This window comes from Platichthys flesus, chromosome 17 (genome assembly GCF_949316205.1).
Source record: "Platichthys flesus chromosome 17, fPlaFle2.1, whole genome shotgun sequence".
Taxonomy (NCBI): domain Eukaryota; kingdom Metazoa; phylum Chordata; class Actinopteri; order Pleuronectiformes; family Pleuronectidae; genus Platichthys; species Platichthys flesus.
Genome location: NC_084961.1, coordinates 6,338,156 through 6,361,649, shown reverse-complemented (window position 1 = coordinate 6,361,649; position 23,494 = coordinate 6,338,156). Strand labels below are relative to the sequence as shown.

General features: G+C 43.2%; 1 protein-coding gene across 3 annotated transcripts; it reads right to left on the bottom strand.

Annotated features, from left to right (window-relative positions):
- Positions 1-144: 144 nt before the first annotated feature.
- On the bottom strand, positions 145-22,668 carry kmt2ba (lysine (K)-specific methyltransferase 2Ba). 3 transcript variants are annotated; one of them, XM_062410109.1, is made up of 36 exons: positions 22,298-22,668; positions 18,678-20,088; positions 18,288-18,454; positions 17,461-17,544; positions 17,209-17,365; positions 14,880-15,150; positions 14,472-14,533; positions 14,123-14,347; positions 13,855-13,964; positions 11,600-12,112; positions 11,290-11,403; positions 11,018-11,164; positions 10,714-10,806; positions 10,380-10,497; positions 10,061-10,174; positions 9,736-9,926; positions 9,546-9,647; positions 9,248-9,358; positions 9,039-9,115; positions 8,721-8,896; positions 8,429-8,514; positions 7,975-8,109; positions 7,695-7,853; positions 7,399-7,516; positions 7,220-7,298; positions 6,893-7,053; positions 6,598-6,759; positions 4,059-6,486; positions 3,811-3,933; positions 3,471-3,586; positions 3,217-3,342; positions 2,728-2,980; positions 2,483-2,593; positions 2,268-2,351; positions 2,051-2,180; positions 145-1,917 (listed from the first exon to the last, which is right to left on the bottom strand). In XM_062410109.1, the coding sequence occupies exons 1-36, from the start codon at positions 22,601-22,603 to the stop codon at positions 1,642-1,644; spliced, it is 9,096 nt and encodes a 3,031-aa protein (XP_062266093.1). In that variant the 5' UTR covers positions 22,604-22,668; the 3' UTR covers positions 145-1,641. The 3 variants fall into 3 exon arrangements, with proteins under 3 accessions (XP_062266093.1, XP_062266094.1, XP_062266095.1); XM_062410110.1 differs by having other exon boundaries at positions 3,811-3,930; XM_062410111.1 differs by having other exon boundaries at positions 11,600-11,704.
- Between the last annotated feature and the right edge of the window lie 826 nt (positions 22,669-23,494).

The window sequence follows — 23,494 nt, the reverse complement described above, 5'->3', positions numbered from 1 at the left end:
GTTTTCTTTGGTTGGCACAATAATGCATTAGTAAGAGCTTGTTCCTGGCAAGGACACGGACATCTGTCACACCTTTTAACGTTTGATTTAAAGTAATTTAATAAATGCTTAAACGGTAAAAGAAAATCAGCAAAAAGTCAAGAAAAGTCTTAACATTTTAAATCTTTATTGAACATAAATTAAAAAAAGTGTATATAAAAAATATTTTACAGGTTTTAGAAATTCTTTATACAACTTTATACAATCAAAAATCCATTGTGTCAAAGCTTTGTTTCAAATTCAATTGTTTATCCTAAGAAAACAAAACAAACATCTACTGGGTTCAGCTTCTACGTCCACAGGCGGGTGGAGATGCACACAGGGGGAAAAGAAACAGCGGATAACTTTACTCAGAAAATCATTGCAGGCATAATAATAAGTCAGTGTTTAATAGTAATGAATAGCTGTTTTCACACTATAATAACGTGATAATTACAAGGACTGAACAATGAGGAAGCAAATGTTTTGAAATTAAATCTTGCTTCATAAAACCTTTGAGGTAGAACACCAGTGAGACAGGGTGAAAAACAACCACATACAAATAAAATAAAGAAAGATTAACTTAGGCTCATGACTCTGCATGATTCCTATTAGTCAGCCTTCACTTACAAAAACAAAGTTAAAAGCTCAAACACATTTATTTCCATTAGCTTGTTTAATATACATTTATTGTTCAAATATACAAAAAATACAAAACAAAAAAAAAAGATTCACAAGGGATTGAGCAGAGCAAGATCACAGTAGTAACTTTGAACCCTGCACTGTGGAAAACTCCCTCATAGACCTTTAAATACATCGACAGCACGAATGAACAGATAAAGAACAGATCAGGGGGATAAAAGCATCTCTGCCGTAACAAATAAAAGCAAGATGTTTCTGAGAGGTGGAAAAAGGTTTGGGTGACTCGTATTAAAAGTTCCCCTTAGGGTCAATGTCATCAGCACCTTATTGTCGTCCCTGTGGCGTCCAGAGTGATGTTAAAATGTAGCTGCACTACAACGTGCACAAGGTGCTTTGAGTCGACTTTTGTTCTGAAATTAAAATCAGTCCCGTCTGCTGTGACACCAGCGCTACCTGAGAGGGTCTTTTCAAAATAAGGTGCTGATTTAAATTAAAGTCGTCATCCCTTTCTGAGACCTGATATTTACAGAGACATCCTGTCACCAGCATAGTAATGGAGCCATCTTTACATACTAATAAATGCAATCGGGCTGTTTTAGTTTGCACCGGTGTTTTGGCTCGTAGTTGTCACCTCCCGAGCTCCAGCAGAGGCTTCTGATGACAGAGGAAAGACTGAGGTGTATCGAACAGTAAATGAATAACGACAAAATTAACACAAAGAGAGCAACAATCCAGCAGTCATCAAACTGAATAAATAGTCCTCTTCCCAAGCTTTGACATATGACTCTAATCTGGTCTCTCGCCCGGTCGATAAATTAAGCTTCCAATGAAGTGAGGACTCAGTAGATCAGATCTGTGCACATCGGCGCCCTCTCTTCTTATGGCTGCGTCACAACAGTCGCCTTCATCGATTCATCAAAGTCCGCCTTCTGAATTCAAGTGCGTTATTCAACAAGACGACCATTGGTGCGCGGCGTCGTGCTAATTCAGGAAGCGGCGGCAGCGTCTCGTGGAGCAGTTGCAGTGCAGCTTGCTGTCCTCGTCCTCGATGGGGAACTTGTAGTCGTAGGTGAGCTCCTCGCCGCGGTAGATCTTCCTCAGGGCGAAGATGACGATGTGCTTGCGGCCGTCCACGTTGATGACGCGGGAGTAGCAGTTGGGCTCGCACGAGTGGTTGATGAAGCGAGCCGCGTTGCCCTGCATCGTGGCGTCCACCACGTCGAAGTCGTCGATGCGGAACATGTAGCAGCCGATGCCCTGATGGAGAGGAAGGTTTTTAAAGAAACCGACAAACACGCTGTCGACACATTTTACCCGCTAAACAACAGTTTTTGCTCAGAGCGACCATTACTGAGTTTTTCTGTTTTCAGATCCAGTTAAAAGTGCTGACCTTGCTGTCGTAATACTTCTCCCTCATATCGGTCAGGACGGAGCGAATGACGGTGCCGGCGTACTCGATCACCATCTCCCCAGCCTCGATGTTCCTCTTGCAGTAGAGTCCACGCCCGTGAATTTGAGATCTAAGAGAATGATAGGAGGAAATGGGTTTTAATTTTTTATATTTCATTTCAGGTCATATACAGTCAGCTTTTTTTCTTTTTCATTACCTGTAAACTCCGACGGCTTCTTTGGATATTTTCTCCAGGTGCCTGAACCTCATGGCCATGGGCAGCTCACTGCTGGTGGCTCGTCTGTCAGAGGAAGGTGGTAGAAATGGTGGTGTCAATATGGATGACTTTTAAACTTGTGTTTACACTGTGACGTACAGAGGGTAAAATGCATAATATTAAGGATCATGATTGCACAATTTAATTAATCTCACCGGGAAGATTTCAGTGGGAACTCATCCTCCTCTTCATCAAAGGGGGCGACGACATCCGGGGGCTCTCTGTGCTGCGATGCCAGGAAGTTGAACATATCAAATGTTGCTTTCCTGATTAGGAAGAAGGAAAGAGAAAGTTAACAGACAAGAAATACAAATAAAAACACAGAGCAACAGAGTGTAAATTCATTTTAAGAACATTTATAAATTCTTAAAAAACAAAACAACTGGGGCCGTGTTTGTACCTTGTGTAGATTTCAGTTCGGGCGCAGCCACTTGGGTTGAGGGGAAGCTCTTCCTCGATGGCGTCACAGCGGTGGAAGCGGAAGCGGTGGTACTTGCAGTTCGTGGCCCCCTGCAGTTGCTCCAGCAGGAAGATGACGGCATCGTGGACGACACCGAGCACCCGCGGCCCGCTCATCCCGCCCAGAGGCAGCTGCTTCAGGTGGAAGCCTGCGCGAGCTTCAAGGACACCGTCAATCACTGCACGCCAGGCGACTGAGGGAGGGAGGAGATGAGGGAGGAAAGAGATGAGGGAGGTGTGGGAGTTCTGCAATGCTGCACATCCACAGGACTGACTTACATATTCAAACTGGAACAGAATGATATTAAGAGTAAATTAAAAAAATCTGTATTAACACGTGTTTTTACAGGAAATCAACCCATCATAGATTTCATTTGAGAGTAAAAGCACCAAGCCGGTCAACCAGTACAGTAACTAAACAGCTCCTTACCCTCAAGGCTGTTTGCTTTAACACTAAATCCATCATCACTGGTGATTTCAAAGCGCAGGTGAGGCTGGTTCATGTACATCCTCTTTTTGTGTTTAGGTGCTGGAGCATCTTCGTCTGAGCTGAAACCTGTGGAATTAAATGTAAATGCAAAAAAAGGGTTATGGACAAAATTTCTCAAATTAAAAAAGGGATTTGTCTCCAATTGCCCTTTTATCATAAAAATTAAAGAGACATTCAAGGTTTTAGTCACCAACCTGTATAAGGGGCCCATTCAGAGAGGTCACTATGGCGAGCGCTGACCCACATGTGTGTTTTACTGTCGTCGCTCTGTGTGTTGGTTTGTGCGGATGATTTGTCAACCTGAGGAAGTCTGAGAAGAAAAATGAGGCAAAAAAAATTATTATAAAACAATACCTGAAGTAAAAAGTATTGTAGGAACTTTCTCTAGAAAGAAGAAAAAAAACAACCTATAAGTCGGATTACTTTCAAATTAAGCTGTCCTGATTATTTAGTTTACTTAAGAATGTTAGTTAAGAGGCGGGTAAACATCTGTTAGAATGGTAATAAGACGTTGATGTTTTAAGTGGAACACACCTGGAGGGTTTGGGAAGAGGTGGAGCAGTGATTCTCGGCAGCTTAGGCTCAGACACGTTCGCCTGATCTAGATCGAGAATGTCCTTCATGCTCGGAGCTTTCATTCTCACACCACTCAATCTGCTGGATGAAATCAAGACGACATATTTTATATTATATTCATGCTTTCTAACTTAACAAAATATGACAACACGTCTAGATTCATATTTTTTGAGTCGCCAAGAAAAGAATTAGAAATCTCTCCATACCTGGCTTCATTGGCCTTTTCCAGCTCACTTGATGGATCCGACAAGAAGTCGATCTTGGATTTTTTCCTCGAGAGCTTTTCAGTTGTTGATGAGACTCTCTTAACCTTCAACAGGTGGTGTGAAGAGGCAGCTGCTGGTTGCAAGTTCAAATCTGGTTCACATATTAAATCACCGGGCGACTCTGACCGTGCAGCCGGGTCCGACTCCTCTGCGTCCTGAAGCTGGGACACATTACCCTCACTGGCATTTGGCTGCCGGGTGTGAGTGAGGATGTTGGGTTTTGTCTTCGAGTCGCGGTGCGTCGCCATGGCTCTGTCGATGATGGCCTGAGCCTTGCTTTCCCCCATGTTGGAGAAAGTACATTCAGCGGCACTCTGCACTCCAACAGCAGCTGTGGTAGCGACGCTGGTTTTCGCAGGCACCACTCTGACGATGATTTTTCTCTCGGTTGCTGTTGGTGTGTGGTTACCGGCAGGAGAGGCGTTTGCGGCAGGGAGGCTGGAGCGAGGCTTTATTATGACACGAGGGACAGAGCGCTGCAAAGTGTTACGACTGTGGAGAATCTTGGCTATCTGGCTTATCTTACTGTAAGCAGGAGAACTCGAATCGAGAGACTGGTACGTGTTTGTTTTCGGGTCTTTTACGAGAATCTGGCCTTGGCGGTTGACCAGCAGGACTTGATGGGCCGGGGCCGGGGCCGAGGCAGAGGACGAGTCAGTGGCTGCAGCCTGAGTCACAGCAACCGCCTGCTGCGGACTTCCAGGTTTGGAGGTGTTCAGGCGGATGGCGAAGGTTCTCTGTCTGGCACCGGGCTGCACAGGTAAAGCGTTTAAGCCATTGATTAGAATGGGGGCTGTGACTGTGCGTGGGACTGCACACAAAGTTGCAGCAGCAGGTGAAACAGACGCATTACTTACTGCTTGAGTGGGCAACAGAAGTTTGTAATTAAGCTGCGGCGGTAGACATGGTTTTGGCGACAAGCGTTTAAGTTGTGCTGGGGGATGTTTTGTCTTCATCACAAAAGTCTTCATCATTATCGGAGATTTTTTGGTTTCAGTTTCTGGCGAGTAGTCAGGGTCGTTTAAATCGTCTTTATAGCCGTCAACCGAGTCAGTTGATGAGGTAGTGTCATCTTTGTCTTCTTCGATGGTTCTTGGGTTAACTATCGAGTCAGTAGAAATAAAATGGCCTGTAGTTGAATCCAAAATTTGATCCTCGTTTTGAGCTGTTGAGGTTTCAGAGCCCATGGCGACCTCAGAGCTCATGGTGACCTCCGAGCCCAAGCCGACCTCAGATTCCAAGCCGACCTCAGATTCCAAGCCGACCTCAGATTCCAAGCCGACCTCAGAGCCCATGGGGACCTCAGAGCTCATGGCGACTTCTTCCTCCTGGAGTGAAGTGTCATCTTGTGCGTAATCTGACTCGAGAAGAGCAGTCGGCGGTGCGATTTCCTCAATCTCTGGCTCTGCTGTTGCTGGTTGGATCGTTGGCTGTGCCACAGTGTAGATCGACTCCAGCCTCTTTAGCGCAATGGTCAGCTGTTTAGTTGGTTTATTTTTGTTATTGGTGAGAATGTTAATGGGCACTTCGTTGCTGCTCACTTCACTTTCGTCGCTCTCTGAGCCGCTGTCTGCTCCGTCCAACTGGGAGATCGACGGTGCTGAGGGGAGCTGACCTGAGGCATCCGAGCCGCTCGCTGCTTCGCACACCACGGTACGGGAAAACCTTAAGTAATGGCTTGAGTCTTCATCTTCAGAGTCATTCTCTGGATTCTGTTCCTGCATTTCCACATCCTGCACTGCGCCTTCCCCCTCTCCTCTACTGCAGTGAAGCACCACGTTCTCCGTGAGCAGAGCTTCATCGAACTCGAGCTTCGCATCCAGCAGGGAGGCCACTGCCACCTCTGTGTCAGTGTCAAACACAGTATAAGGCAGCTCCTGGGAAATCAGGTGGGCAACTTCCTCTTCCAGGATTTCCGGGACGAGTGAGATCCCGTTGGTTGTGGCCATGGCTGCGTCTTCTGCCTCGGACGATGCCAGGAAGTCTTGGGGAACCTCGGCAGAAACTGGCGTGTTGATTTTAAAGCTCTGTCTCCCTTTGGGGGAGTGAGTGACGACTGCTTGCCGCGGTGACATCCCTGCAGTGATGCTGGAGTTGGATCTAGGCGGGGAGCTCCATACTGGTGATGTGGAGTTTTGTCGTGAGAGAGGAGGCGAGGTTGGTCCAACGCTTGATGACCTTGGTGGGGAGTTGAACAGCGCACATCTGGAGTGGACGGTTCCCCCTGAGCGGAGGGTCATCTGTACAGTTGGATCACTGTCCGTTGGGGAGGAACTGCAGCGGCTTCTCGTTGAGAGCCTGCGGGGCCGACGGGTGTCCTCCAGGTCCCTCAGTGTCAGGATGTGATGAGATTTGGGGGCAGTGGATCCTGAAACATCAGATAACAAAGAGTGAATCCACTAAGACAAAGCACATTTAACACAAAGAGATGAGGTAAATAATCAAAACAAGTAAAACATCTTCATGCCTGAACGTTTACCTGGTGATGGGAGAGGTCGGGATGATCCTCCTGCTGGTCTCCTGGTCTGTGTGTAACCAGGACTTTTGGATCCAGGTGTGTTGTGCAGTTTAGAGTTGGGTGATGGGGTAGTGGACTTTATTGGGCTGGATGAGGTGCTTAAACGATCTGGAGACTCCATATCTGTCAAAGAAGAAAAGACAAAATGAAAATTTGATTTTCAAGCTGCTCTACGCTGCTGATGTACGGACAGTTTCAGTCAAAGTCTTTAGTGACATTTTTTCAGTGTTGACACGCTCTGTACACTCCTCCTCACCTCTGCGGTGTTTGGGACTGTGGACGATGGTGTGATTGTCCTCCTTGTCCCATCTCAGATCCTGTTCCTCCCCGGGGAGAGGCGAGCTCACTTCTGTCACCTTACAGGTGTACTTACAGCGCCTGCGGGGGTCCACAGTGCTCCAGTACAAACGAGAACATCTGAAGAATAAATGGAAGAAGAATGTGTTGCGTGAATAAAACAGAAAGACGAGTAAACCCCAAGGAGATCATTTTGACAACAATAAGGATGCTACAGCAGCAGCAGACTCACTAAACCAGTCTTGAATTACCTGAATATGGCTTTATAATGACAATGGCCACTTACTGATAGCCGACAGGATACAGCATTCTCCCATTAGATGACAGCTCTGACAACACACCAAGTTTCTGAATCTGCAAAGAGCCTGGAAAATAAAAAAGAAATGATGGGGTTGAGAATATTGGCCTGATGAAGACACACACACTCAGTAAAGTCGTCAAGAGCCAACATCCAGATATGTTTACCTATGGTCATGTTTATGGTTTCAGGCTCGAGGCCCGTGAGGAACTTTCTTCTGAAAGTAATCCCCTCGAAGTCTACGTACACCCGCCGAGGGACTTCAAACCCCTCTCCAGACACCTCCTGTAGAGGCACAGTAAGTCTTATATCAGTGCTATGCACAAACAGTCAACAAGAGTGAGATGCAAGTCGTTTCACTAAAATTCTCTTACTTCTAATAATTCTGATATGAAACCATAATTTAGGAACTATTATATAATCAGAAACAAAAGAGAAGCTTAGAGGAAAACTGTGTTTGCACCTTTGCACTGACGAGATCCCTGTGTTTCCAGCAGAACATCTTCCTGTCCTGCTGAAACACACAGCTCTGGGCGCGAGCACACATGAAATGGAAATTACTCTGGCAGGTGGCGAGACAGCAGCCCACAGTCGCTCCCGACTGTCCACAGCGATCACAGCGCTGGAGATTGAAGGACAAAATCTGTCATGTTAATACAACGTCACATATACGTTTGTCACGGTGTTATGCAACTTGTGCAAACTGGAACCCTTGAGGCTGTAATGACAGGATAACAGCTTACCAGGCTGCGCCCTCTAGAGACAGCGGTGTGCACTTGCAAAAGAGCACCGTTGTCCTCAAACACCTCTGCAGACCAAAGGCAGCAGTTTATGTGCGCCCATTCATTCTGCCCCAAGTACAACAGCCGTCCTGCATCCTATCAGTAAAAGAAAAAAAAGTCATATCACTTAATGAACAGCAGACAGTGACCATGTTTATATGACAAGCAAACTCACACAATCAACCCAGGAATGTGACAAACAGTCAAAGGTGCTGAAACAACTATCTTGACTCATGTGTTACAGTATTGATCATCTTTTATTATTTACTAAATTTAAAGTTTTAAACATTTTAATGTGGCAGTTTAGCTACTGTTAGGATTTTCTGCTCCTCCTTGTCTTAGTTTATTCTATAAAGGTTGCAAATCTTTGGGTTTAAGATACACATAAAAATGACAGTAAGACAGCTCAACTCACAGCAGGAGCAGAGTCTCCATATTTTTGGCAGAGTGCACACTGCCTTGCATCTCCAGTCCTGATGGATTTCATGTCACCTTTTACACCTGGGAGGGAGGAGAACCAAAGTAGGTAAATTAATACATATAATAAAGTAGCACATTCTTTTTTGCATTGAAAAGTGAGACAAACTGCACAGTTGTAATTTTTCAACTAAGGATTACAACCACTGTAACTGTATGTCCAACAGTCCTGGGTAAGATCACATTCCTGTAAATACATGATACAGAACAGACGACAGCAGTTTCCATACCATGCATAGGGAGGCTGCGGGTTGCACCAGCCTGCTTTGTAGTGAGTGAGGATAGCAGAGGGTCAGATTTCCCCACTGGTGGGCCCCTGGACTCCTCCAGCTGGTATGTCCTCTCCAGCCACTGTGCATAGCTGTGCTCCTTAGATGGTGGAGGGACGGCCTCAGGGAGCATGGCGCTGTGGAGTGAAAGGAGACGAACAGTCAAACGGGGGAGACATTTGAGGCAGCTGTCTATATCTATGACTATGACAGAATCCTGAGTATCTATTTAAATCACATATATTTATAATGAACACCAAATTGTGTGGAAACATTTACCTTGGAAATTCATCACAGAATGAGCTCCATTTTTTTAGAATAGGTGACGGAAGCCAGGTGAAAATCTGCTCCAACAACTGTCAGAAACAAAAAATGTTAAGTCAGAGGAAAACCTGGGTTAAATTGTCTCTATTCTTGGACATTTTGGACCAAAATTTCAATTAAACTATTACGTTTGAGTGTATTTTTGGACAAGAAGGTGAGCTTACTTTGACATAGTGTGCCTTTGCCTGAGTAGTTGGCCTCTGATCCTCAGGGAAAAGCTCTTCCTCCCTCAGCCACTTCCTCATCACAGAGTTGACATCCTTGTGGAATGCTTTCTGAGTGGGTGAGAAGAAAAAGGAAGAGGTTAAGAATTTTATCCAGAGCATCTCACAAAAGTGAGTTTGAGAAAAGAGAAAGACCTGCAAATGTATGTAAATTCGTGACATGGACTATTCATTTTACTGAGCTAAATATTGTGAATTGTTACCAGAACAATCAGATTATAATGAAGAATAAACTCACTATTGAGGTGTACACTCCCTCTTCAAACTTCCTCTCCATCACTTGCAGATCACATACTGGTCGCAGTTCCCTAAAAAACCCTGAGTCGTTTGTTTCCAGACACTGAAAGACAAAGATAAGCATATTAAATAAACAAGTTATTAACATAAACTGATATTAACGAGCACTAGTGGATGCGGGTCTCTCTTACCACTTTACAGATAAGTAGGTGCTTGGTGGCATCATGGGAGAGGAGGTCAGTGAGAACCATCTCAAGCCCGGCGTTCAGCCTGATCTGCAGCTCCTCCTTCAAGCAGCTGTGTTTGCTCTGCGGCTCGCTACAGGGTGAACAAGTGAAATTCATCTCCTCCGTTTGGCTTGACAGCAAACCACACAGCTCCTCTGCAATCACACAGAAAACATTTGTTTCAAATATCTGCTTTTAAAACAATAGAACACTTTACCTGTCAATCATCTTTACCTGTCACGTGGGAAATCCCCCTTTTAAAACCCATTTGCAAATTAGCAGTACTCACCCGAAAGTCCTTCACATTTGTAATGAATCCAGTGGCTGCACTCCGAACACTGAATCATCTGTGCGTGTTGGCTGCTGTCCTCGTAGCACTTCTGGCACACCGTACAGAAATTACCTGATGTAATTAAAATAATTGGTGTCACACAAGGTACAAAACCAACAGTGTTTACAGTGAGTACAAATATAGGTAATCTCTCTGGGCAACACTGGACTTGGTTATCTCATAACAAAGTCTGGGAAGGCTTATTAAAAATGAACATCATATTTCCTGAAATCTATAAAGCCTTCAGGAAACTCTGCTGTCTCTCTTAGGTCTTTACCTTTCTTGTAGAGACAAGTGCATTCAGGGCACAGATCCTGATCATGGTTCCAGGCCAAGTCCCAGGACTTTCCAGGAGTCACACCGCAGCTTTTACACCGAATGCACGTCATGCACACCTACACAAACACAACAAAGTTAGAAAATATGACAAATAAGAAATCCAAAGAGGATTATTACTCAATCAAAACCTCAGAGATTATTGTTGAACAGTTAATTTTTACTATTGTTTTTTTTATCAAGGTCTCACGAGTGGATTAAAGTAAAATTTTCCATTTTATGACATTGGTGAATTTTCCATGATCATGCAAGAAGATTAAGGTTAAATGAAATACCCAGGGCAAGCTGCAGTTCATAGGTTTAGGGTACGTTGGTCCCAGACAGGAAGGATGGTAGGAGGTTTGGCATCTTTTGCACTGCAACACAGGCTGGAAAGACAAAAAAGAAAAAACACACACACACACAGAGAAGGGGAAATAAATAAGAGAGGCTAAAGTTATTTCCTTTCTGAGCCGTCTACAGAAGACTCCACTTTTACAACATATAATACCTCATCCGAAGTCATAAGATTACAGATCTGTTTTCAGCGCAGGATAACGGATAAGTTAATGTTGCGATACCTCTGCTGTGGTTACATACCTTCGTGCTCTTGCTTTTGCGCCCACAAACGTGACAAAATTTGCAGCGCCTGCAGCACCAGTTCTCCTTGTTCTCCCCCTGGGGGCGCTCCTCCGGTGAGAGACAGAAACTGTGGAAAGGCTCACAGCAGATCTGGCAGAAGATCAACTGTAGGGGGACAAAAGACTAATTTACAAGTGCACAACACTGATGAGTTTAAAGCTGTAAAATATGAATGGAAGACAGCAGCCGAACATTCAAAAGATCAGGGTTCACAGTTAAAGATGAATTACCTCATGTCGTCCTTTACTGGCGCAGAGCAGACAGACGGGTTGTGGTGTGGTCGGGACAGATGTGAGGACGCTGAGGCCGCCCATGAGCCATACATTCTGAACAGCACAGTCCTCCTGACAGGTCAAAAGAGTCTTATTAGTTTGAGGATGATCCAGCCAAACTACAAACTGGATTATAACAAGGATAAATATGCGTACTCCTCTATTAACCAGGACAAAAGCAATTTTCTTATTTGAGCTAAAGGAAATTGTCAAATCTAAATATTTGTAATATAACTTCCCTGCCACATAGTTTTGATATAAAACCCACCTTGAAGTCCACGTGGATCTTGTGCTTTTTCTGCAACAGGCCCTTATGGGGGAGTCCATTAGTTAACCCCGTCAGGGAGTTCACTGATGCACACTCTGCAGAATTCTGGGAATGAAGGACAGAGTGCGTGTCAATTGTTGGACAGTTTTTCGGCGCCGTCTCTTTGACAGGAACGTCCTCCTCGTTCTCTTCCTCAGGCGGATCCCCTCGTACGTCCTTCTGCTCATCAAGTTTGCCCTCCTGCAAGTCTGTGTCTGGATCAACAGTCTGAGACGGCACTGCCACAGTTTCATCTCTGTTAGTTCTGTATGTCTCAGTCAAAACATGTGGGTGCTGCACCTCAGACTCTGGGTTTTCCTGAAAACACGGCTCTGTCTGAGCTGAGTGCAGCGTGGACTGAAGTTGTTGAAATGAGGAGGATGATATAGGTTTGTGTAATGCCGACTGCGCCACAGACTGGGGCAAACGGTGCAAACATAACCGCAGAGATTTCTGTGGAAGGTCGGTTGCGGCCTGTGGTGAAAATGGAGAAGCAAGATGTGTTACATGCTGGGACAAGTCTGCAAGAAACTGTGTTATGGCCAGTGTGGTCTGTTTTACAGGCTGGGACAGTACTGGAGGAGACTGTGAAATAGCGGTCTGTGTTATAAGCTGGGACAACATTGGATTCAACAGTTCTGTGCTGTTGAGACTTAGCAGCCTGCAGGATAAAATCAGGCAGACGGTCTAAACGTGTTTGTAGCTGCCGCTGCAGCTTCGGCATTGGGCTTCTGGTTCGGCTGGTTTCAGGGAAACTTTCTCTGGCCTCCGTATCTGCCGCGTTCTCCTGTTCCTGTGGAGGAGGGGACTGCCTAAGCCAACCAGCAAGACAGGTTCCATAGAGACACCAATACCAGAGGCATGCAGAGGCGGCGACCGGCAGCAGCCAAAGTGACAGAAAAGGGGGAGGAGCAATACAACTTCCAGTGTGATAGCCAGGAATAATAAGAAAAAGGGGGGAAGTAGAATTTAGCATTCAGTAGATTAAAAAGGTTATTTGAGGTGTAAAAGAACAAATAGGTGATGAAGTTAAGTGTCGAGAAAATAGAGACTAGCAGGTTTTAATGACAACATATAGCTAGTGACTAGTGACACTTTAGAATCCGCTTCATGGCAAAATGCACGGTGTTGGTCTCTTAGTTTGTCAGTTTCAGAACTCGGTTTATCAATATCGTCTTTATTTTAAATTAAAAAAAAGGTTTTTAATTCTCAGCTAACTTAAAGTATTTTCCTGCGAGTGTGAACCAACACTCACACACCCAGACAACAGTAAATTTGTCATGAATCAAAATGCCATTACAATCCTTCACTTAGCACTGGGGACAAATCTGCAGCTAAGAAAAGGGAAAGCCAGGAAAAGAGGCACGTTGCAATTCCACTGACATGAGCACATGACCACATGACCTTCATCCTCTTCATTCTCGTCTTCAAAATACAGTGGCTTCCTTCATTACTAGAGCACTTTGATGAAGGAAGATGAGATTATTGGCTTGTGACCACACAACAAACAATTCAAACGCAGCTGCCATGATCTCAGACCATGATAGTGGGCATGTGATAACTTCAAATACAAAAACAGCATTACAAATTTGCACCCAACAAATAAAGATGAAAATAAATTCAAGCAGCATGTAAACATAGATGAGGGGATAATAAAAACTATGCAGCATATCCGATGATTCAAGCGATTGAGATTTAAGTGGTTAGAAACAATTTAGGTGCTTTATAAGTGTATGTGCCAACTTCATTCAGCAGAAGCATAGAGTCTGGCAGGTGCAGCAGAGAAAATCAATACTACCATCATCAACCATTATCATAATTATTATGTACAGGCTGAAATACAACTTGAACAGACTGGGTGCTGTAGGTTTCTACCACGAGGAAAATGGATTGCATTTTACCATGAACAGAGCTTCATTCATCTGTTAATTAGAAAACATGAGGTTAAGTTCATGCAAGGGGTTTAATGAGAGGGAGAAACTTCAGAGTCAGAAATGGGAGATAAGCCAGGTACAATATTAAGCAGTTATTAGAAACATTCATTCAAGCACAGAGGATCATTTGAAAGGGCAAGCAAATGACATACAGACCTGGGCAAACTGTTATTTGATTATTGTTTAATTTGTTATCGAAATAATCATTAACAAATTTATTTGTAGTAGCCAATTTGTTGAAGAAAGAGGATTTAAGTGGTTAAGTGGTCTAAGTGGTTTTACCTTGTTCGCTCTGGGTCTGTTCACGACTCCTCTGGAGAGCATCCGGCGACTCTTCACCACTTCAGGTGCAGGGTCGTCCGGCCCTGATCTCCGGTCTTGAGTAGCAGGATCTCCAAAAGAAAACAAATGGATTCAAGTCAAAAGTCTTACTAAAAGTGTTTCAGAGAGAGCACTATCTTTTTGTGCAAATCAGCTATGACCCTGGGATTGTAACATAATTTATACATTCTCAAGTTTGAGTCATATTAACAGCAAAAGCTTTAATTACCTTGTTTGCTCGCAGCAGCAATTTTTGCCTTGACTGTTGCTTTATCCTCATCAGCCTCTTCTCCTATTCCCTCCTCTTCCTCAGATTCAGATTTAAGCAGGCTGCTGTAGGAGCGAGGTTTGATGTTGCGCAGGGACTGTTTTCTGATTCCAGGGGTCACTGCAGACGGGGCCTCGCCTTCTCCTCCCAACTCCCAGTTCCCGGTGTCACTACTCGACATAGAGCCTGCCAAATCCAATATTAAGATGAAATGCTTTGTTCTCTATTCATTTTCACAAATTCAGCAGGTGGAACTGAAAATTTAACATTCACATCAGGAGCATCATGTAATTATGAATTCATGACATACCTCTCAGTGGTCCGGCAACACGTTCAAACCTCGCTTTCTCAATCTCGTCACACTTTCTGTATCTGGAAGCAGAAGAAAGAATGTGTTGAGCTCTAAGAGTCGACTTGGCTTCAATAACTGGATTGTTTATTATGTTTTAGTGGAAATAAAAAGTATTTTCATGATTCACGTTCAAATGATGCCTAACCAACATGTTTAACAGACATTTTTATTATTTTGAAAAGTGTATTGATTTATTTGGACACTAATGTTTCAGGCCTTCTATGTTCTATGAATACAAGATGCGAAAATTCCACAAATGAGAATTACCGTATCTAAATAATTTACCTTGTGCAGGACAATTATCATTATCATCAGTGTGTATCTCTTTGCACAAAACGATATGAATTTATGACTTGTTAAACTCACATGCAGCACTGCCGCTTGGTGTTGGGCCCTCCAAATTTGGGCTTATCCAGGCAGTTCATGCACTTGGAACAGTCCTCCTTTACCAGACAGCCTTTGCAGCCCTGGCAGCGCCGGGAGCGGGATCCCACGCCTCCGAACCGTCTCATGATCTTCCTCTTTTTAAACCTGTGGCCCCTCCCCCTTCCTATCCTCCTCCGCTGGATGTTTTCCTGTGAGACCACCCACTGAGCCCTGCCCTGATCAGAGACGTCATCGTCGTCATCTGCCACATCTGCAAGTGAGAGACGGAGAGGATGGGTAAAAAAACCCCGGCAGATAATTCAAACATCACTGTATATCTGTGACGTGGTGGAGCGACATCTTTGGATGCCAGAACTTACTATTCCTTCTGCAGGAGACATTACACATCTAGCTGCTGGGTTTGGAGGTGTTCATTTACTTATACACTCATTTACTGGTCTTTTGTACAAGCTTGGTTTCTATGGCTACAGGTTACTATTAAAAATCACTCTAGGACACATCAGGAGTCTGAGAGAAATCTGTTGCTGGTGGACTGACCCCGATTTAAAAACTACTGGAGCAGATATGAAACAACCTCCTGCATCCTTCAGTGGATATATGTTAATACGAGCTGGCACAAAGCAACTTCACACAAAGAAAATACTCAGAGGTGGAGACTGTCAGGTGGAATCATTTTTAAATAGTTAAAGTAGCAGGTATAACCTTGTTTAAGGCTCCATTTTTCCCAAAGGCACTAGATGTGTTCATTAGGTTAGAAAAAAGGGTAGTGAGTCTATTTGTCAAACAGCACTTCCTCACCTCATATTGAGTGATGCTCAATCGACCAGTGTTGGGTATAGCTTTCCAACAGCGCTGGCTAATCTGTGTGTGACAAAAGATATTTTTGCTGGAAAATATTTTTGTTACAACTACATTGAACTAACAAAGCAGTTTTTCTTTTGCTCAGCCGGTTAAATTTGCCAACAGCAATAAAAACTGGTTTTCTAAAAAGATTTTCTTAATTTGTGGTTGTGACTACAGAAGTTTATTTATGCCAGTTTGAAAGAAATAGTTTAGCCAGTGTTTTTTTAATATTGTAATAAACTAGCAAAGCAGCTTTGCCAAACATGAAATGATAGAAAAATAAATTTGAGTATGGACAATACTCCTTTAGCATTTAAAAAATATATATAATGTTAACCTACCAGACAGGACGTTATCAAGTTGTTCCAGGCTTCCAATAATTGCTCATTTAAAACGTTCTTTAAATACCACATAGAATGTAACTTAATACCTATTTCGTGATTATAAAACTCAAATATGGAAGTGTGACGGATGATGAATAAGGACAATTATTTAATATAACCTGAAATATAATTTTAGGCCAATAGTAATATTGATACTTGATAAAAAAATATATTGGCCAATATTTATTTCTTGACACAACCCATAAGATAAACAAATGTTTTTTTGGAATTGAATTAAAAAATATGTTCTGGGCCATTCTCAAAACATCTCTTTGACATGTCTGTGCTTAGATCTCTTGCTATGTATGAGTGGCCATATACAGTATCCATCCATATATGGGTGAAGATTGAAATGGATAAAAGACTATTTCAATCATGTCTAAAGTCAATATTTACAGTTTCTGTAACTAGCAGTAGAGACAATGTTTGCTATAGTTATGAAGGTGGTGACTGAAACTCCCAACAGCACACAATGGAATACAAAAGAATTTCATTGCAAACATTAATAACTGCTTCAACTACCTTTTTGTGAAAACGGATTCAGACCTGCATAAACCCTGTACTACACTGTACATATACTTTCTACCCTTTACTTCTACGATCACGTCTTCTTGGTTGAGATCATTCCTTTGTGCTATGTGTGTCCATTTCTGGACATTTGAGTCTGATTAGTTAAAACTACGAAGAAGTGCAATCGGCATATCTGTAAGCAGCAGCATTTCCCTTGTGTCCTCAAAGACCTTGAATGGTTTGTCTTTGTTGGTCCAAAAGAAAACGACAACACACGTGTGACCTTCCAAACACAATGCAAACTAGGAACAGTTTACAAGCCATTTACAATTACAGATATATGAGGGTAAATACCACTATACTTGTAGAGGCCATTTACAAAGTTTACACAGTAAGGAAATTTCTGCATGTGCACATTGTAAAAATTAAGTTGAATTTTAAAGTTAATTCTGAATTTATACCACTGTAAGGTAAAATGATCACACATAAACAGTGCAATGTAAAATCTCCTCTCTTCTCTGAGTTAAGACAAAGGAGGTAAATGTGTGCCCTCTTCTGTAGACACACTGTACCTTCTGTTGCGGGAGAGAAGGTGATGCCCTCTCTCTCGTGCAGAGGCAGAGCGCTCAGTCTGGGAATATCATCTGGCACCATGGCGCGGGGCTGCCCCAGAGCCACCGCTGCTGCCCGACACACGTGTTTGATCCTCGGACCACCCAGCAGCTGCTCCTGCATGCACACAAACGCAGAAAAATGTAGGACGCTTTTTGGATTTATACAATATGTATAAGGTAAAACTCACTATTTTAATGTAGGCGCATTACCTGAGAACTAGTATCTGGAGGAGATTTAGCAACTTTCCGCCTCCTCCTTCCACTTAGTGGCACCTGCAATTCTCTGGAGCCCAACTATTGTTGCAGACAAAAAAAAGGTTTCATGAAAAACCGTGCAAAATGAAAATAATATTCAGTTCCTAATGATATTAAACAGAAAAGAAACACATTCTCATTCCGAAGAGTTCTGAGCATTCTCATGCTCTCGGAAAACAAAAAATATTATCCTTTTAATTCAACTGACTCAAATGCTTTTAAGCTTTGGACATTGTTATGATAATCAAGATCCAAGTCAGAAAAGTCAACAGAATGGTCAAAAACAATAGACAGAGAGAATCTAAAGCCAGAAGATAAAATAAAGCACAGTTCAAAAGTTCTATAGGCATGACCTGAAGCTTATTTTAAAAGAAAACAATTTATGATGATAACATTAATAAACAAATGGCAGTAAATATTAATGCAATTTGTTCAAGATAAAAAAAAAACGTGCCTGTCCGTAGTATACACAGCAAAAACATCGCCTCTCTGACCCCTTTCATTATGAATGCATTACCACATAAATACTACTAGCCCATTAAATAAGAGCTTTTAATGCAAAATCTGTCATTATACATCAACATTAATAATTAATAGTTATTCTTTGACAGGCTGTTCATTTCAATGCCATAGATTTAAGTGCCCTTGGAAGTATTTACAGTTTGTAAGCACCGCTCTAAGGAGCAGTGAATATATTATCTTTTATCGAAAACTGACAATGCGTAAGTCTCCAAAAGGTTCAGTTTCGTCTTCAGCACAGATTTTTTGTTTCGGGTTCTTACCTGAGACATCTTGAGCTGCTTCTGCTGATCAATCTTGATGAGCTGGACTTTGGCTTTCTTCAGCAGGTGGAGCATCCTCTTATTAGCTCCACTGAGACCTATTCGATGGCTGGGCCCACTGACTTCTAAAGTCTCCTGAACCACCCCCGTCATGCCTCCTGCTTGATCTGTAGAAAACAGCAACAAAAATGTATTAAACAATTACAATGTTCAGTAAAGCAGAAATATCTCAAATTTACTTATATAAATATGAATCAAATTATCCAGTTCATTTGTAAAAACATGGTTACAATTAGATAGATCCTTTATTGATCCTGAGGGAAATGTAGCAGCTAGGGAATTAAGTAGCAAGAGCTTTCTAAATAAATAAAGGAAAAATACAATCCTTACTATTGCTTCCACTCTCTTCGAACGGCGTTTGAGAGGGCTTCACCGCATTTGTGTTCACCACCACCGCTAGTTTCCTCACAACACCAGGAGAGTCCATCTCCAGCTCTTCCATCATGAGCTTTGACCTCCGCCTCTTCTTGACATGAGAGCTTAAGCCTTCGCTGTGATACATGTGATCCTCCGGAGTGTCACACTGGCCTCTCTTTTTCTCTGCCAGTTTCAAGGTCAGTTTTTTGAGGTTCTTGTAAATCTCTACGTGGCTTGTGCCTGAACTGGGCTTCGAGGAGAACTTTAACAAAGCAGATGGGCTGTTGCAAACGGATAAAGAGTCACTGTCTGACAGCAGCGAGTTGCCATCATAACCTGACTCGTGGGGTGATGCACTCTGTTTTCCGTCCTCTCTCTGCTGACTCTTAAGCAATGTGGAAAAAGGGCCCTTTGGAACGGGAATTATTTGCTCGTCCAGGAACCTCTTTGGAGTTTTAATAACTCGAGAGGACCGTGCGCTCATCAAAGGAGCGGAGGACTTTGAGTTCTGCTGGACTCCTGTGTTGTGTTCTCCTTCTGACGGAGTGATGTTCTGTTCTATCAGCTGCTCCTTGTTCTCGTCCTTCATCAGTGGGGCTGGAATGGCCTCTGTTACATATGTGTAAAAAACACGCTTAGTGCGAGCACGACCCACTTTCGGGACTCCGATGGTTGGCGGTGGTTTTCTCTTGCACCAATAGGACTTTCTTCTGTGAGTTCGTTTCTTAGGGGAATGTTCAGCTTTACACTCGAGGGGCATTGCTGCCTCCTCTCCACTCTGAGCACCGGCCTCGGCTCCAGCCTCCGGAGAGGCACCGGTACCCTTAACAATCCTCTTCCTCTGCCGTCTGTGGATGGATGTAAATGACAGAGCAACTGCTTGAGATTTGCCTCTGGTGTGCCCAAGTGGTTTCAGAGAGCTGTGTGGCTGGGACTGTTCTGAAAGCTCATCTTCCGCCTTGATGTCACCAGATGTTTTGTTTTGCATTCTGCCCGACTTGCCTGTTTGTCCTGCTTTCCTTGTCAAGACAGTTGATCTCGTACTGCTCTGGTTGCCTGAGGCCTGCTCGTCTTTATGTTTGGCTTTTGTGGGGAGGACTAACCGCTTGCTACGCACTTTTATTATCATCTTGGGTATTTGTTTGTCCTCTTCTGGGCTCTCTGTGACACCCGGGCCTTCTTTGTGAATCCTAGGTACAATTTTCCCAATCAGAGCTGGTTTTAGGGTGTTCGGTTTAACTTTTCCCACGAGATGTTTTGTTTCTGGAGAATGGTTCGAAGCACGGGAAGACTTCGCTCGGCTGAATGGCGAAGACCGAGTTACGGTGCCAGACGTTTTCTTCGGACAAACTGGCGAGGTCCCAAATCCAGTGAAATCCTCCTCCTGGAGAAAAACAGAAAAGATATAACGTTTAGAATTAGATAGCGAAATAGGAGAGAGAGAAGGGGAATGACATGCTGTAAACGGTCTGGCCGGCCAGGAGTCAAACCAAGGATGTAAAAGTAGTGATGAATACGGACACAAAATAACTACATAAAACCATATATCAAATAACCAACATTGCTACAATTTTGAACGCTGATGTGTAATGAAGGTTACTGTAAGGAAGAAACTGGTTAAGCATTCTTAGTCCAGTGTGAAAGGGCTTTTTCTCAATCCTTGAGAAATAACTAAGATTGTCTACCGGTGCAACATCTCTCTGCACGTCTGAATGGTAATAAGGTGCAACATGATGCAATGTAGTGTAATGTAGCATCTGAGCCATTTGGTGAAAGAAAAATGTTTCAATACGGCAAATTCCACTAAACATAGTCCAAATATAATACTAACAAAGTTTAAGAAGAACCATCAGCCTCCAGCACCCTCTTATTCAGACCTGTCTACCTCATAGGCTTAGACTGTACACTTCATAAAAAGCCCACTTCAACCTGGTTTCAAATGACACACATCCATCTTCACATGCAAAATAGTCCTGCAATGAAATCTGTTTCGTCCAGCTGCAGAGCATGAGAGTGTGTGGCACCCAGTGACGTGTGGTGCTCCAGCCGAGCATCACCCACAAGCTTTAGCGTGAGCCATGTGACTGTTTCAGTGCACACTTAGGGGATTGCATCAGTGAAGTCCGACTGATGACAGACACTAAAGCCCCTGGGCTGGAGATTAACTTCTATTTGGAAGGGAATATTATCACTGAATTCACCTGCCGAGCTTCATACTGATAGTAAAACACCTTACTAGAAAATGGCGTCACACAACGGCCTCTATGAAACACAATGAATGTATATCATCAGATCTGAATGGTCTATTTGATGTTTATAGCATATTATGAATGGCTGCATTAATGATTAGTCAACTGACAGGAAATGTATTTGCAACCATTTAGAAAGCTGTTTATTGGTTAGGTTATTCATCATTTCGTTGTGATGTATTGTTGTAAAATTTGTATTTTGAGGGTTTTCAAAAATGTTTATTGGGGGTAAAATAAAATTACACTTTAACGTAACTATTGGTGGGCTTTTTCCACTGTGCTGTGGCACATTAGAAATCAAATGATGAATCAATAATGTAAACGATAGCAGGATGCAGCCCTCGATTGTGGTCGCTAGCACTAAATACAAGAGAGACTGTGCAGTCTAAAATATTATATTAATATCATACTCTCTTAACACTGACCTTTAAAAAGAAAGTAAAGCGACAATTAAGTAAAAGTGTCAATGCCCACTTCAGCTCACTAACTGCAAAACAAAAAAGATTTCCCTCTCATGTATGAGCAATCAACAACGTTTGAAATCAATCCATCACACCTGCAGGTAGATTAAACTAAGCATGCACTGCACAAGAAATACACATATCTTTTAATACTTCATCTCCACATCCACTACGTCCTGAATGAATGGGATGGGATGTTTGTAAACGTGCTTAACTAAGTCTTCCCACTACAAGCTTCTTTCAGAGTATCACCCACACCCTATCTTTGCGATCTACCGTCCCTGTCCGCCTTCCTGTTGCAGCCCACTTCGAAAACACCCGAGTTGTCAGCTGACAGGAGCGAGAGGACCCCAAGTTATCAGCAGCGACGACTCAGCAGCTACAGGATTAGCAGCTTGTCTGTGTGTGTGTGTGTGTGTGTGAGCACAGCTTGGTAACTCAAACTGTTTTCAGGGGATGATAAAAACAAAGATATATCCCGGTTTCCACAACAAAACGCATCCACTGCCGTTTCCTTTACCGCCGAAGTTTCCGCCTTGAGCCATTTCCATGCGAACCCCCAGCTGCCCAGACCCCAGTCTCCGTGTGTAAAAGAATGTGGCAACTAACGGTCCTTCCAAATCAATGAATAACTCATAAGTGCGGGGACACACTGACTATTCACCCGCTGCCCACTGAAGCATCGCCCGCTGCTAGCTAGCTACGATGTTTACACGGTTGGTGTTAGCAAGCTAGCGCTAACTAGCTCCGTGTTAGCTTGGACACTTTAAATAGCAAACAAAGTGCTTTAAATGTGGCTCCTTTAAAAACAGGGTGTGTTGGTCTGCCACGTTAGGATCCGTGTTCTCGATGCAACTGACATTAGCTACGTTAGCTTATTCACCTCCTCGCTGCTGCTGCTGGACTCGAAGCCCGCATCCTTCTGCCGCCTGTGCTTCTCCACCACCCCGAGCAGGCGCAGCAGGGACGGGTCCTCGCTCAACGCGAGCCCGATGTTCACGGGCCTCGGCCCTCCGACAGCCAGCTCCCCGTCGTCCGAGCCCAGCCTTCCGCGTCTGGTGCGCTTCTCCGACCGCAGCCTGCTGCGAGTCGCCCACGGCCGGCCAGGGAAGCGAGCCCGGGCCGGGTGTTGGATGTTCGAGCCCGCCACGGTAGCGGGAGATGGTAATCCGCCTCCCGATGCCGCCATTATTTACCACAACAACACGGTGGGCGCGCTGGTAGTGGGAGACTGCGGCGATGTGAGAGGTAAGATGGACCGAGGGCGCGAGATAGAGAGCAACCGCTGAGGCATCATGGGAAAACGAACTTCGCCGACAGTATGCGACACGCGAGCGACACACTGGGCGAGTTCGCGTGAGGATAATTTATTATCCACAGCTCCAGGGACAAAGAGCTCATCTTTTATTTATTCGAAATACAGTAGCAGCCATATCAGGTCAGGTAGTACTATTCTATAAAGAAGTGCTTTTCCTTTTGTATGATGTTTTCTTTAACAAGTGATTGTTTAGACTTTAATAAATAAATAAAAACAGATCAGTATTATTCAATAATTTGTGTTAACACCTATATGGTATTCTAATGTCAATGGTTTATTTAGCCATTTCAATTTAGATTTCAGAAAAAATTGAAATAAGTGGTTTCATATATTCTTATTTTGCAGAATGAGTCATTTCAAAGAAAAAACGCATTTCAGTAATTATTTTAAAGACATTTGAACTGCAGTTACCATAAGTTATAAAGTGGGAATTAAAAATACTTTGCATATGCATATGAATAATTTTTTACTGCCTTATTTCTCTGGTAAAAAAAAGCAAATTCATAACTCAAAATATTGTATGTAGTGTGGATAGCGAAAAATATATAATGCCCTTTTTTTAGATACAGATTAAATACATTTCAAGCTAATGGTTATTTATCTTTCTCAATGGTAAGCCCTGAAAATTCATAGGTATAACATCCTAAATACAGTTTATTCAGTAAAATATCCATAGTGTATTATTTCATGAGGAAAATGTTATATCATCTTTTAAGCCATTCAATCAGACACAGACACAGCAACAAGACAAAAACTACACAG